General features: G+C 43.1%; 1 protein-coding gene across 4 annotated transcripts in view; it reads left to right on the top strand.

The window, feature by feature from the left end:
* Positions 1-7,288: 7,288 nt before the first annotated feature.
* LOC147426450 (uncharacterized) overlaps positions 7,289-15,311 on the top strand; it is a 45,825-nt gene continuing 37,802 nt past the window's right edge. For all 4 annotated transcript variants that reach the window (XM_086498521.1, XM_086498519.1, XM_086498520.1 and 1 more), the window contains exon 1: positions 7,289-9,232. In XM_086498521.1, coding sequence (XP_086354647.1) covers positions 7,335-8,873 — 1,539 coding nt within the window. In that variant the 5' untranslated portion in view covers positions 7,289-7,334 and the 3' untranslated portion in view covers positions 8,874-9,232. The remainder of the gene's footprint in view (positions 9,233-15,311) is intronic.

Here is a 15,311-nt window from a genome sequence, read left to right as displayed (position 1 = left end):
TGTAGGGGGTAAACCCGGCAGTAAATCACTTGAGAATACATCACTATACTCCATGAGTAAGTGAGTCAGCTTTTACCATGCAAAAGGAGAAAGTAAACTAGAGTTATGCTAGGATAGAGAATCTTGTAATTGTTGTAATGTTTGTTTTACAACAATTGCACGTTGCTCTATAGAATTAAAATTGAGAGTACTTTGCTCGTTAGATTTGTTAACACTTTGCTTATCATTAGAATTCATTGCACTTTTCATACCATTACTAGAATTCACCGCACTTTGCTCTTGAGAATTCACAAGACTTGGAGACAAGCAGTAACACAAAAAGACTTCATCTATCAGATCTGATTTCTGCAAAATAGAAAGCTCAACTGTACATATAAGAGGTGCATATGATATTTTTTTCTCACCAAGCAAAAGCACATGTTTACCATTGGCCATAAAGGATAGGGATTTGTGTTCATAACTAGTGTGCAATGTGTTTCCTAGACCATGCAGCCACTCTCGTCCTAAAACTACATCAACACAGTCCATGTTCGTAGCTTGAAAGTCAAGGGTCATCGTATGATCTTGAACAATAAGCTCAACTCCTTGAACTACCGTGTCCCATACTTCTTTGTCATTGCCAGACATCTGCTCCACCACATACTTGTGGGAGCAGGGAGTCTGTGTAAGCTTCAATTTCTTGACTACCTTATAGTTCAAAAAGTTATGAGTTGCACCATCATCCACTAAAATACGAACACATTGTTCATTAATAGTGCCATGCATGCAAATCAAATCATGGGGGCCAAAGGTGGGCTGCCACATTGAAGCAGGCAGGCACACAACACTTGTGCTTTTCTTCCATATGAAGAACCTCTACATCACAATATTTAGGAGATGAATCTAATGTGAGGCGTTGCACCGTGTGCATGGTCTTTTCTTTGCCTTGTAAAAGAGGATAATCTTTCTTGTTATGTTGGTCCGAAAGACATCTAAAACACAAATTGTGTTTCTTTGCACACTCAAAATCAACAGTGCTGAGGGACCCACGTGGAGTATCTCGTGATTGCTTAGGCTTCTTAGCTTCTTGTGGGCATGGAGAGGTAGATTGTCTCTTATTCCTCTTGGAACGTATGAGAGATCTACCTCACCATTGGATCTTAGCCACATTGCTCTTGGCAAAATTATTCTTAGAGTAGGGAATATTTCCTTTCCTCTCTTGGTCATCATCATATCTTTGGGCATGACTGATGGCTTCTTCCAAAGTTTTTGGATGTTTGGTCTTGACATGAAGACGATAGTCTTTGTCAAGACACCTATTAAAACCCCGTATCTTTTGGAATTCATCTAGACCTTCTAGTTTCAAAATGATTTTCCGATACTTTGAAAGGTACTGTGTGAGAGAGAGGTTAGACATGCAGCATGCATCCCATGCTAACCAATTCTTATCTTCTTCATTGGAGTCCAAAAACTCTTTGGAGAAAGAAGCTTGAAACGCAACCCAAGACAGAGGACGAGCATCTATTGGAAATGGCATCCACCACTTATAGGCCTTGCCTTTAAGAGATAGCCTTGTTTCCGTAGCTGTTTTTATATCCGGGGTGTGTCTCAATCTATGAATATCACTCCATTTGTGTAAGAACTTATTGACCGCATCCTTGTTGCGATCGTGCTCTTCCCCGTGAAACTCGGGAATGGTGATATTCTTAAGTAATGCATTGATACCTTTTGCATCTTTTGAAGCACTTGTCTCTTGGACTCGTTGAGTCGTGCGAGCTTAGTTCCCTTGAACTATGCCACTTGTGGCTCCTTGAGCCATCCGTGAATTCATAAATTTCACAAGTAGCTCCGTAAGATTTGTAACATTTGCATTGAGTGCGGAGAGGTCGCATTCAAGTACGCTTTTGCAATTTTCCAAAGTCTTGAAAGCAGTCATATCCACAAGGCCATGATCTCCTAGATCATCATCGTCATGCATATTAGTGCCCTGATTTTGATCTACATGCAAAAAAAAAGTCAACTTGTACCTTGTAGAATTGAAGTCTTTGTGTTTTATATGCTCCGCAATTTGCGTTGCATGCGAACCTCGCCTTGCGGAAATTGTAGCGCTTCATTTTTTGTTCGTCGTAAGAACACCTTTGTTGATTCTTCACAAAAACTCGTTGTTTTGTGAAAGCTTTTGTTCACTTTGAAGCTACCTCCTTGAGGAAAAAATAATTTGAGGAAAACTTGTCTTCCTCCAAGAAGTGAAAAGGAAGGGTGAAACTACTTCCTTGAAGTTTGAAGCTTTTCTTTTCGTTCTATCTTTCTTTTCAACACAAGTATGCTATCTTTCCTTGTTGTGTAACAAGGGTCGATAGCTTCATGGTAAAGTGTTGGCCTCTTACCCTCATGGGGTGGGTTCAACCCTCCTTCATGCAAGGGTTGCCTTCCTATGTGCGCAGCCAATCGAAGCCTTCGGAGCCTCGGTGTCGTAGAGTTGCCGGTCGAGTTTGCCTTGGTCGCCCGCCATGGAGGGCGTAGATGGGGTTGTCGTTGCCTGTCTCCACAGCGAAGACGTCGTTGTCTGAAGATCGTGGGAGAGAAGTAGCACGTCACATGCACATGCAACCCGCTTTTTCTTTTTCCCAAAAATAGCTCGGATACCAGTGAAAGGGCGGTGTGCTAGTCTCCACCCAGCCGTGCTATCTTATAGCCTCCCCCTTAGCGGACACACTGTCCGGCTGTGCGGGTGGCCTTGTCCGTAGGACCCATGTCCTTACACTTCAGCTTGTTCCCTTGTTGTTTGAGCTTTTAATGGTCTGTACATACGCTCCTCCTGACATTGTTCTTCAATGAGATATTCTTTTATCTGGATAATTTTCTTTCTTTAATTTTTTCATTTGATGATTTCTCTTTCGAGTGCTTGCTCTAGCTGGGTAACAGTCCGATTGTTTGATGAAGCTCTGGGCTTCCATCATCTGACTCGTGGCACTAACTATGGTGTTCCACCCCATTTGGATGGTAGCAGCACACCCATTAGTAATGGTCTTAGCATCTGCTCTTTCAATTTGGTATGTCAGGATTGGGACATTATAGGGTACTGCCAAAGTTTTTTTATGAATCTATCACCATATTTTCCACTAGGCTATTCTTCTAAAGAGCTTGTAACATGTCCACTGGTCTCTTGACGATGCAATGATTGTAGTTCATTCATAAGTGCCTTTTGTTTTGGACTTTTTTGAAGTTCTGTTGTTATATCTAGTGTTGTACTAGGAAGGACAATAATCATTGCCCGTGAATTGTCTGTTGTCTATTCAGTTGTTGGCTCCGGTGTCTTTTCAACATTTGTTGCCAATTTCTTAGTTCTTGCACTGAAATGATCATAAAAATCCTTAGTGAGTTTCTGCTTTCTTGTTGGCAGCTCAAATGTCCCTACTACATCTTGTTCTAGATCTCTTTTTGTCCTATTATAACCAGATATGTTTGTTCTGGCTGGGTCTCTAGACTCACGGTCTAATCTTTAGGGACTTCAGCCCCACTCAACTTCAAGAGTATGTTTTGCGCATTGACATGTGGTGGAAGACTTGTTGCCTAGTATAGGTATTGCCACATATACCATGCTTTGAAAAGGTTATGGGTCTTACCCTTGGCAGTCTGAGACACTACATTGCTAAATAGTATGGAGCTAAGGTTTATGGGCATTTTGTTGTTCATTTCCCATTGCATTGTCTGTGAAGCGCACCATTACTTCTCACATTCATTCAGTGAAATTTGCAAAACAAGCTTGGGATATTTTTTAGACCAATAGCCTTTGTAGCAAATCGATGCACTGCTCTATTCTCCAAGGCAGAGATGGGGATGCCTTGGCTTTTGTTTTCCGCTTCTTTCTAGTTTGGGCCGTCAGCGCTAGAAGGTTGTGCCTTTGGGTCAAATGATAATCTCTGGATATATATGAAATAGCCATAATCGTGATTTGAAGATTCTTGCCATTGACTATTATTGTGCACGTCTTAAAATTCAAATGTGTCGATCACCTATACCATGATATTTGAATCAATGGGTAATTTCAAAGCTTCCAGCAACACCATCATGCCTCAATTTTGTAGGAGCTCCCTTTCCCTATCCTAGAATACATATTTGCCAATCGGCTAATATGACATTGTGAGTCAAGGCTCTACAAGTACTAGCCCATGCTTAAGGTTGGCTATGGCTTGATTCTACTCATTGAGTACAGCTTGCATAGCTTGTGTGATTGTGCCATTTCACCATGTTTGACCCCTATGAAAGTGTTTGGATAGAGAAGAAGAACTCACTTGATGATGAAGTTGAAGGGAACCACGAGTGCATAGGCATCTCCATGCATGTAGCAGTTGGAGGGAAAGATGTTGCATTAGGAAATTTTGCAGTAACGAGCTCTGTAAGCACAAGGGGTGAAGGAATGCTTGCGGGATCATCCACTCTCCTCATAGTTATTCTAATTTGAGCCATGAATGCTCCACTCTTTCCATGCCTCGGGAGCATAACAACTGTTACTGATGTGGCATTCATGCATTGGTCTTGACTTATAATGATTTCTAGCGGGATACCCAAAAAGACGCACTCTTTAATGCACCACTAGTGAATGCTATGGACTTCAAATGCCTTTTGATTATCTGATAGCCGAGCCTAGAATATGATGACCCTTTGATCATTCTCTAGTTGAATGTCCTTCATTAATTTGACCCCTTTTGGTCCAATAAAGAACAAATCGAGTGAAGAAGTTTCAAAAGTAGATGTGATTGTCTTGTGGATCTAGTGCTAGAGGTCCTTCTGGTTTGGAATAATACAACTTGATCTTTGCCCCATTGTAGATTCCTGACATCATTAGTCCACACAAACCTTCAATCTAATTGTGCCATTAAAGAACTTTATAGCAAAACCAAATCACCCTTTCTGTACTCCCTTGCTATTTCCTTCGTTGTTGTGTTACTTCTTGTTCCAACATTGCTCTTTGTTTGATCTCATCCAACTTAATTAACTCATCTAATCTCTTCTTCAATGTTGAGTTGTACTCCATGTCATGCTCTATAGCCAATCTAAGGGTGGGGACAATAAATTCCATGGGTAACACTGCTTGAGTATCATACATCATGTTGAATGGTGTCTATATGGCCAGAGTGTTTATTGAAGCTTATCATCCAATGTGTGAGGTTCCTTCTAAACTATCATAGTCAGAATTATCTTAATACTCTTATTGCTACTTTTAGCATGTGCATTTGATCTGGAATAATACGATATAGACTCAATTGGACAACCATATCAACTATAATGTGTTAATATAAAAACCATGTTGTAAACTTGGCTAAGTTATTGGGTAATGCCTTAGCTTCCACCCATTTACTCACATAACAGGTAGTGACCTTCTTGGACGGTCCCATATAATCCAAACCCCATTTCATGAAGATTCCTGATGGTTGTATTATGGTCAAAGGTGTCATGTCTGTTGCAATGGGTCTGCCCATTCTGTGACAAATATCACATGTTTTGCAAAAGGCTTTGACCTTTGACTTCGTGCTCTGCCACCATAACCCTGCTTGCAAGACCTTTTTATATCAATGGAAAAGTGTCCTCACGAGCTGCCACTGTGAGCCTTAGTGATTAATTTCACTTTGCTTTACACTGATACACATTTCCTCAAGACTCCATGAATTCCCAACTTGTACAAGGATCCAGATATAACAGTGAATTTCAAGCTTTTGATGGCCCTTGCTGGATTCAGACCAATCCTTTAGAACACCTCCATACTAGAGAAAATCATATGCATCGTGCCATTTTGGATCTAGCCCATCCGTTGCCAATAGTCTGGACAAGTTTAGCATCCGCTAGTTCGTCTCTTAATAATGTAGTTGAAATTCCCTCGCTACTTTGGGCTATGAAATTAACACCACAATGAGTTTTCCTTGGCTTATGGACAATCTTAAATTGAAATTCCAATAGAAACATCATCCATCTGATTAGTCATCCTTGAATCACCACTTTGCTAATAAAAAAGAGCAATGCCTGACGATCCACATAAAAGTGAAATAACTTCCACAACAAATAATGCATAAATTTAGTTGCATTAAAAACCATTCCCAGTGCATCTCTCTCGATTGTGGAATACCTTGCTTTGTTGTACTAATTCTTCGACCAAAATAATATACTAGGTAATCCATTTTCCCATCAAGTTTTGTGAGAATAGCCTCATTGCCATACCGGAAGCATCTATATAAAGATGGAAGATAACATCCCCAATCTAGCTTCCAAAAGGATTGGCTTCATACTAATGGCCTCCTTGAGAGACTAGAAACTCGTTTCACATTCTGGGGTCCAAACAAACTTAACTCCTTTCTGGGTAAATTCATATAATGGAATGGCCTTTGTTGCAAACATATGAATAGATCTTCTTAAAAAAATCGATGTACCCCAAGAATGAACTCAATTCTGACACATTCATTGCTGATCTCGCTTGCTGGACACACTGGAATTTGTCTTCATCCATTTCAATTCCATTTTTGGACATGATATGTCCCAAAAGTTGTCCCTTCTAGACCATGAACACTAATTTGAAGGGATTGAGACGAATCCTTTTCTCTCTGCATCTCACAAATACCGTTTCCAAAAAATAGAAGATGCATGTCTTCAATTGAGAACATTGTAAAGTCATCCACAAATATTGCCAAAAATTTATGTAAAAACTCATTGAGGATTTTCATTATACATCATTGAAAGGCTCCTGGAGCATTACATAACCCAAATGGCATTATGAAACATGAAAGATCCCCATTTAGTGATGAATTTTGTTTTTGCTCGAGATTTTGGTGCGATCTTTAGTTGGTTGTACCCACTATATCCATCCATAAAGTTGTACATTTCACGGTCTCCTATTTCATCTAGCATTGTATCTGTAAATGGCAAAGGAAATGGATCTTTGATGGTATGAGCATTCAACTTCCTATAGTCCACAAAGACCCTAAGTTTCCCATTCTTCTTTCGAACCACCACTATAAGAAATCACCAGTCCCTACTTGCTACTTCAGTAACAAACCCTGTCTGTAGTAATGATATCAAATCCATCACGTTGTGATCACAATTGAGCACATCCGTGATCCAACGGCGTAGATGAGCATCGCCCACGCTTTTTGACATGGACCATTGATCCCCAGTGGGGAGGTCCTTGCCAATTAGTCGTGAGGGTTAGCTACCAAGCCTTGCACAATATGAACTTCGAAAGGAAAGACTCTTCAGACAGCATGTCCACCTGTTGCGCAGTCTGAACAAGGCCTAAAAGGACCAAGTAAAATTTCATTTGAGAAAGGCGGGAACACGTCAGAAGCTGCCATGGATAGGTGAGCATGAGCAGCCGAGGAGAGGAAGGACGCCCGCTTTCTCCCTCGCCATCGCTGCCTCGGCTTGCGCGCAAGTGCAGCTTGGGTTGCCCCATCTTAGACTCATTCTTACGTGGTGGAATTCCCTGCGGCAGCATCACTGAGCTCGTGGGAGAATGCGGCTCTGCCAAGACGCAGATTTGTTTGCAGCTTCTTCTCTCTGCACAGATGTCCGTTTCCCAGGGCGGCCTTCACGCAAGCTCTCTGTACATATACACAGAGAGCTATTTTCCCTCTAAACGCCTCCAGCAGCTTGCCAAAGGCTTTCTTGAATCAGGAAAGCTCGGTCTAGGGCAATTCTCTTCCAAAAACAAGCTTAACCATGAAGAATCTGCAGAAAGGGTTGGCGCCATGGCCAACTCCCACTATAGCATATCAGAGCACCGGCATTTGAATGCACCTGAGATGGGTTTAGATGGCATTGACATGCAAAACGCCATGAATGATTTTTTATCAAGCAATCACATCTCATCCATTCATGAAAGAGCAGGAAACCTTTGTTATCTGCAGAATGTAAATGCTGATGGGTGCTTGGAGATGCACAGCAGCATATTTCTGCCCAAACAAGAGAAAACTGGTTTGGTTAATCATGTTGATGCTGAGCTCAAGGATCCTTGTGACAACGTTTTTGTACAGTCAATACAGAATATTGAAGAGCTTTGTGTGTTCCTTGACCAAGTACCTGTGCTCCTCTCCCGGCCTCTCACTATGCCAGTGAGGCTCCTGATTATCGATTCTGTGGCTGCTTTGTTTCGATCTGATTTTGACAATAATGCCAAGGATTTAGCCATGCGCACAGAATGGTTCTTCAAACTTTCGAGCAAGCTCAAGCAGTATGCACATGATTATGACATTGCTGTCTTAGTTACTAACCAGGTTGTGGATGATGTTGACAGTGAGTGTTTAGCGAAGCCAAATGCTGTCAGTGCGATGCTGAGTGGGAAGTCAGGACCTCTAATATCTGCCAGTAGAAGAGTGATTCCGGCATTAGGCATCGGCTGGTCTCATTGTGTCAACACGAGACTTTTTCTTTCACGGACCTATGTGCCAGATAAGCAGCCACAATCTCATGATCAGCAAACAGGACCAATAAAGATTTCTTCAGAACGTAGCTCAAATTTACTCAAACATAATGTTGATCGCAGGGACATGGTTTCTGAGCCTCACATTTCTGTTCTTCAAAGGTTGGAGTCAGAGCTTCCAGATGATGTTCTTCTTACTCTCCCTCACCAGAGATCTGCACAATCTTATAATGGAGTTATTGACAGGCCAACTCTTCTATCATGTGGGGATAATAAAGAAGCAGGTTCATTATCAAGCTATAGTAGAGGGCAGGATATACACTCAAGCAGAAACAACTGGAGCTTGAATCCAGAGAGTTTTCCTTCTTGCAGAGTGAGAAGGGATTTGCGAGTAGTCTTTGCACCACACCTCCCTGCATCTTCTTGTGAGTTCGCTGTAAAAGCAACACAGATTTGTGGAGTGCCACAGTATTTCCAATGCTAGTGGATCCCCAAAAAGTGATGTAAATATGAAGAGCTTACTCATATGCTCATTTGTAAACTATCTGGTCCATGTCTTTGTCAACTCAAAGCATTGCAGATGGTGCAAGCATCCTGAAGTATTTGCCGAGTTCTAATCCGTATTCAAATTGTACAGTTTAGAGAGGTAGAAGTTAGCAAGGTAAAGTAGCTCAGTTAAATGTAGCCAAAGCCTCTCCCATCATTGGCATGCAAAAGGATGTTACTAAGCAGAGTTTAAGAGGTGGAGATAGAATTTCATGGAAGTTTTGCAAAAGAGCTTCTTGGTGTGCCTTCAGGGCTATGTATGCAAACCTTACGGTCCTTGCAAGTGGTATGAAGAAGGTAACCTTGTTTTTTTAGTTCTTGTTTCCTGAAGTTTCAGTGCACAAATACCAATGCTGCCTCCATAACAGAAACGGGTTTAGAAAATGCTCTATAAAAGGGGGGGAAGGGTAGGTAACATTAGTGAGGATACAAACCTCAAGGCAAAACCACAAGAATAGAGGATTGCAATAGATTTTGAATAAAGAAGACCCTCAAGAGTAACATATTTTTCACTCAAAAGTCTCAGGGCATCAAGATATAAGAGGCTAAAGGCTTATAAATTTATTCCTAGCTGACTTTAAGGCTCTTAAGCAGAAACCTGTTTAGAAAGAATGGCAACCCCCCCCCCCCCCCCCCCGGCAGAAAACAAAACACCACCACCACATCGAGAAAAAAGACGAAAAGAAAATAGAAAAAGAGCCAGAGAAAAACATACATGTGCTTCGTTCTGTGTTGCTCTCTCCCATACTATGACGCGCCCCCCCCCCCCCCCCCCCCCCCCCCCCCCCCCCCCCCCAAAACAACCCACTGTAGATATACCTCTTAGGAGTCCTGAGAGGGTTTTTTTCAGAAGCATTGTACTTTCTTTTTGTTTTATACGCCTTTATGGCATTTATTTGATTTGTCCTATAGATCAAGTTGGCCTCTAAAGTATGTTAATACAATCTTTCTTTCTTTCTCTTCTCGCTGGATTTATTTACGACATTGAAACTCCTCTTCCTTTTCGTCTCAATTGTACACAAAGATAAACTCTTGTCCTACTTCATTTGTTCCAATTTCCTCCATGTTGCAATCCTAATGATTCTTTAGCATACCTTGTCTATCATGTTGTGTTTGTTGGTTAAAAAAGAAGACTCGTCATTCATGTGGGTCACACGTTGAGCTTTACACTCTAACCCTACCTCTCAAGCTAAAATTGAAGTCTGGTATTGGTAACATGTCACATGCACGCTTGCTGCGTGTGCCATGTGGATATGCTAAACCTAGCTCTAGAGTCAAACAATGTCTGTAAAGCGTATGGGATTTAGTACCGTCCATTTATGAGCCTGTTTGTAGGGCTTGCATGTCAGAACAAGTCCATATCAGGTGTTTGTTTGTCGGAACTCTCTTTGCATAAAAAGCTTGTAAAGGTGTGTAATGGGGGTTGCAATTCTGTGGACTTCCGTCAACATTAGCGTGTAAGCGAGGATAAGGGCAAGGTTGTGATCTAGATTCGTGTCAGATAGAGGTTGGGAGATACTGAGCCGACAATGCCCCAAAACTTTGTGTGCACACCTCTTCTCTTTCTAGCGCTCACCTTTCTGTTAACATACTCTTTCCTTGGTGTTTTCAGCCCAGATCGTTGTCCCCATTGTTGGTGTTTTTTGCAGCTATCGCCCCCTCTAGTTCAGCCCATCCTCGGGCCAGATGGAGACGCCTCATCTACAGTAGAATCTAGCCTTCCTCAGCCCCATCTAGCTTATGGGATTTACATCAGCTGTGTTGTGTTTTTACAGACATTGAATATGCAAATCAGCTGGAGATCTTGACCGTGGAGGCTATGGTTTGATTTCGCACTAATCGTAGATCTTGATTGTTTAGTAAAATGTATGATGGTACAATGGATACTATCGTAATTTACCCTTGTTTGCATCAATTTAATCCTTACTTTGAGGTCGTTCCTAAGTCCAAAATAAGTAAGGCTCCAAGCCCGTATGCATCTCACAAGCGATGCTATCATATGGAAGGGAAAAGAAGTTGATTGCGCACAAGGGACAAACAATGTGTCTCTCTTAGCGACCCCTCTCGGATACAATTGGGAGAAGTTTCAAGAGGATGTTAAGGTGAGCTTCTTGCCTCCGCAACACCTTAAGAGATTAAAAGAGTACTTTTGGGCTTTCTCATAAAAGGAGAAACCTGATGTTGTATGCTAATCGAGGGTGCGCAGTGGACGATTGACGAACATAGATGAGGAGTGGTTGGAGGCTTTTCTCTTTGATATGGTCCACTCACTCAAGCTGCTGTTAGAGTTTTGGAGGTCATCTAATAGGTTTTCCCATCTAGATCTTATGAGTGAGACTTCGTTGTGGCTATGCTTGCCGCCCTCCGAGACTACTTCCATATAGTTCTTGTGGTTCCATGTGCAACGGACAGGATTGACAGTCTGGGTCTCTTGATCTTGCCGTGTTAGCTACAGTCTCAGTATTGGTGTGTGTTCCTTTTTGCTGGATGTCTATTCCCGATTCACTCTGAGAGTGGGTTGATATTCTCTTGGGTGGTGTTCCAGGCAGATGGAGATCAATAATAGTTTCACTCTTAGCTCCGATGAAATTTCTTCAGATACAATTTGCAGTTCATCATTCTATATAGTGATTGATGCAGTTCTTTGGATCTTTGTCATTGGACATATAGTTCCTCAGTAGCCTTGGTTTTTTCCCTTTCCTTGGACTTTCTGAAGCAACTTGGAGTTTTTGTGTCACAAAGTAATGACGTGGCATGTTCGATTGGACAACCCCCAGTGAAACTGATAGATTTAAAAGTTATAAGTTGTTTCAACTTATGGGGTCCCGTCCGCTGGGGCCCAACGAACACGAACATTAAAACAAGCAAGGACCCAATTTTGCATGAACATGTTGATGTGGTAGCGCTGTACGGACAGCTCTGCGATTTGCCTGGCTGTTGACATGGCATCTGTACGGATTTCCGCGATTTGTGCTGGCAGCTTTTGGTGCTTGGGAAATTGAGACCAGATGCTTTTGGACTTGTAGCTTTTTGTGTAGCTGCTTTTAGAAGGCCATGGGCCTATAAATTTATTGCCAGGGCTCTCTCCCTCAGGTTGGCTTAGGAGCACTGAGCAGAGGACCCTCGGACATTGTTGTCACACGACACATCCAACCCTTTGTGTCCGTGGACAAGCTACAACATGATAAAGGTTCAGTCAATCCAGTCAGTCTAGATCAGAAGTGATCTGGCACTTTTGTGAGTCTATTCGTAGACCGTGCATGCCCAGTCACTTAGTGTAGATGCATATCCTCTGGTTGCACACAGCATGATCATTAGTATTCCCATCAGAATCCATCAAATTCCATCAGGGAAATTTTCCAGTGCATTTAGCCTATTTTACCTATTTTTGGCATTTTTCACTTATTAATTTAAGTGACTTTCCAACAAAAGTAGGTAGGGCAATTTTGCTAAGAAAATATATAAGCAAACCAAAGCTAGCATTCTTTGGCAGATGAGCAAGGAGCACAACAGGCCTTTGGCAGCAGGTACTCCCCTCTCTCAACAAGAACTCCTCAAGCACTTGGCGTTTTTGGTTCCATCCTCATCGCCAACATTTCAGCCCTAGCGTTTGTAGCATCGCCAGCCCTTCCTTGCCTTGGCGATTCAGCCATTGCTTGACCGCAACATCCCCTTGCACCTAGCGTTTCCAGATTGGCCCAAAATGCAGCAGTCCCATCAACATTTTTCAGCCCAAACACAGCAGACCAAATCAGCGTTTTTTCAGCATTAGAACGCAGCAGCAGGCCAGCGTTTTCATCAGGCTATTTCAGCGTTTTCAGCAGCATAAAAACGCAGCCAAATCAGCGTTTTCAGCAGCCCCAAATCAGCCCCAGATTTTCAGCAGATAGTGTTTTGTGGACAGCAGTTAGAAGGTTGCAGATTTCAGCCCTTAGGTCATCGTCGCCGTCCCCGTCCCCATCGTCGTCACCAACATAGTCACAAGTTGCATCAGTTTCCATGCATCATCATTGTACCCATTTGTGCAATCACAAGTAGACCACTCTCGCCGACGAGAGTAGGGCCTTCGGAGGAGGGTTTTACGTCTTTGGTGTCGTATCTCTCTTCTCTCTATCTCTCAGTCTCATACACTTGCACGCACAATGTCCACTCACTTTGTTCGTGATCATAGCACTCTCCATTAAGAACGGAAGGCTCTCCCTTCCGTAAGAACAAAAGGAACCTTGAGCACAGTTCGGAGCACTCGTCTTGAGAAAGAACAAGATTCATTCCGCTGCACCTAACATTGGTATCAGAGCTTTGGCAGTGTTCTGTATCACTCAAGGAAAGAACCACAAGAACCACATGATTTTTTTTTGCTTGTTGAGGTCGCACGAACCCAAGTTCACTTGGGCGTGTCGATTCCTATTCGTGTTTTTGAAGAGTGACAGGAATCCCAAGAAAGAAGGGCTTGTTCAGCCTCCCCTTGTGCCTCTTTTCACTCATTGAGAGCGGACCGTGCACTTAGTGGCCGGCCAATCGACGTGAGGTGGGAAAAAGCAACCTTGGTGTGAGCGCAAGGCCGCCAAGGGGTGCGCCCACGGAAAAAGAGTAGAACTCGAGTGAAGAGAAGATTCTTCTCAAACACGGTTTGCAAGCGAAAGAAAACCTCAAGAACCTCAAGCCTCAAGGACCTCAAGACCCTCAAGAACTCAAGAACCCAAGACCCACAAGAACCCAAGTTCCTCGTGAACTTAAGAACCCAAAACCCCAAGAACCCACAAGAACCCACGACTTCAGAATGGTCATTACTGGAAGCGGAATGGATACTTCGCTTGGAGGTGATGAGGGTGGCTAGCCTGGAGGCACACTAGCTGTACATGTATGCCCTAGACCTGTGAAGCAGCAGAGTGGTGCAAGTCTAATACCCCCTCTCAGCACCTGATGTTGAACAAACCGCGTGAAGCCAAAGATGTGAGGCAAATGATGAAGATGTCCACTGTGATGTCTGTTGAAGGACAATACTCCATGAGTGTAGTAGTAGTCTAGGGTGTCCCAACTGCCAAATATCTCCGTGGTAAAGTGCGGTCACGTGCAGTGTAGCAAACTGCTGTACTCTGCTGATATAGGGGTGAAGATACTACGAGAAGGTCCCTAACTGAGTGTGAAAACAATTCCTTGTCGTAAAAGAAGTGCCAATAGACCTGCAAGTGTCCTGCACAATAGGATGTGTGGTGTCTGTAGTCAGACCATCTGGAGAAAATGGAGAAGCCTAGGAACCATCATAAGCATGATCGGAAGCATGCCAATGCATGAACCTGCAACCCAAGATGGCCAGGTGGCTGGCTAAGTTGTGTAAAAACTCCAGGAAGGATAGATGTAGCAATCTGCGCTATAAACTCCTCCAAATCAAGAAAAGCCAGACTAAACAGTTTGCATTGTAGAAGCTACCGTAACTGCAGCAGTCACCGGGAGACCGCACGGACCACCACCGCATGGTGTTCTGTCAGTAGGTAGGGTAATCCAAGATGAGGGGAAAGCCAGACTCAACAATTTGCGCTATGAAGGGCCTCTAAGAAGAGGTGTGATAAAGCTGTCGGCACCGTAATCATCCTGTAGAAGAAGGGAAGCCAGACTGAGTAGTCTGCGTTATGAATAATCTCTTAGAAGAGGAAAGGCCAGACCAATCTGTTTGCACCGGCTTGCCTGTATCTCTTGCCTCCAATCCTCCGGTGTCAACCAAAGCAGAATTCGTGCCAACAACGCCACCAAACCGCACTGCAGTGTGGCTCTCATGTAAATGAGCTTGGAGTGGCCTACTGCCCAGGTCGGGGGATAAGTCTGCTGTAAGGTTACCGAGTGTGAGTGTAAGCAACTTTGAAGGTAGCAATCCAAATGATTAGGAATGTAGAAGAGTAACTACACTATCATCCAAGCCAAGCTCTGGGTGACTTTGGATGTATTCGCATAATGATGCCTGATCTCTCGCATCTCGCGGGTAAACTCTCCAAGAGAGTCCAAAACACTGAAGTCCCACTCCAGTTTGTATATCCAAGCAATGAACCTTTCCAAGAAGAGATCTAAGATCCTCTCCCTAAGTCCATGTAGATGCTCCTACGTAAGCAAGTGATCTGACGTGTCGAGGTCAAGTGGTAAGTGTCTGTCCACCCAAGATGGTGGTGTCTTCTTTGGGAATGTCGGAATCCCATATGCCATGAGCATGGCCATATCTCGTGTGAACTCCTCTGCTGAGTGCATAGGTGTGTCCATAGCAAATCACAAGTCACCACCCCCTCTAGAGTGCGCAACCGCAAAATGATGGTTGGAACGAATGGATCTCCCAAGGATTGATGGATAAGATCTCAAGTCGCCATAGAAGGTACCGTCTCCAAAGCTG

Source organism: Adiantum capillus-veneris, chromosome 24, assembly GCF_014529385.1.
Source record: "Adiantum capillus-veneris isolate H3 chromosome 24, ASM1452938v2, whole genome shotgun sequence".
Classification (NCBI taxonomy): Eukaryota; Viridiplantae; Streptophyta; class Polypodiopsida; order Polypodiales; family Pteridaceae; genus Adiantum; species Adiantum capillus-veneris.
Note: the sequence above shows the minus strand (reverse complement) of the source record. Positions and strands in the feature narration are given on the sequence as shown.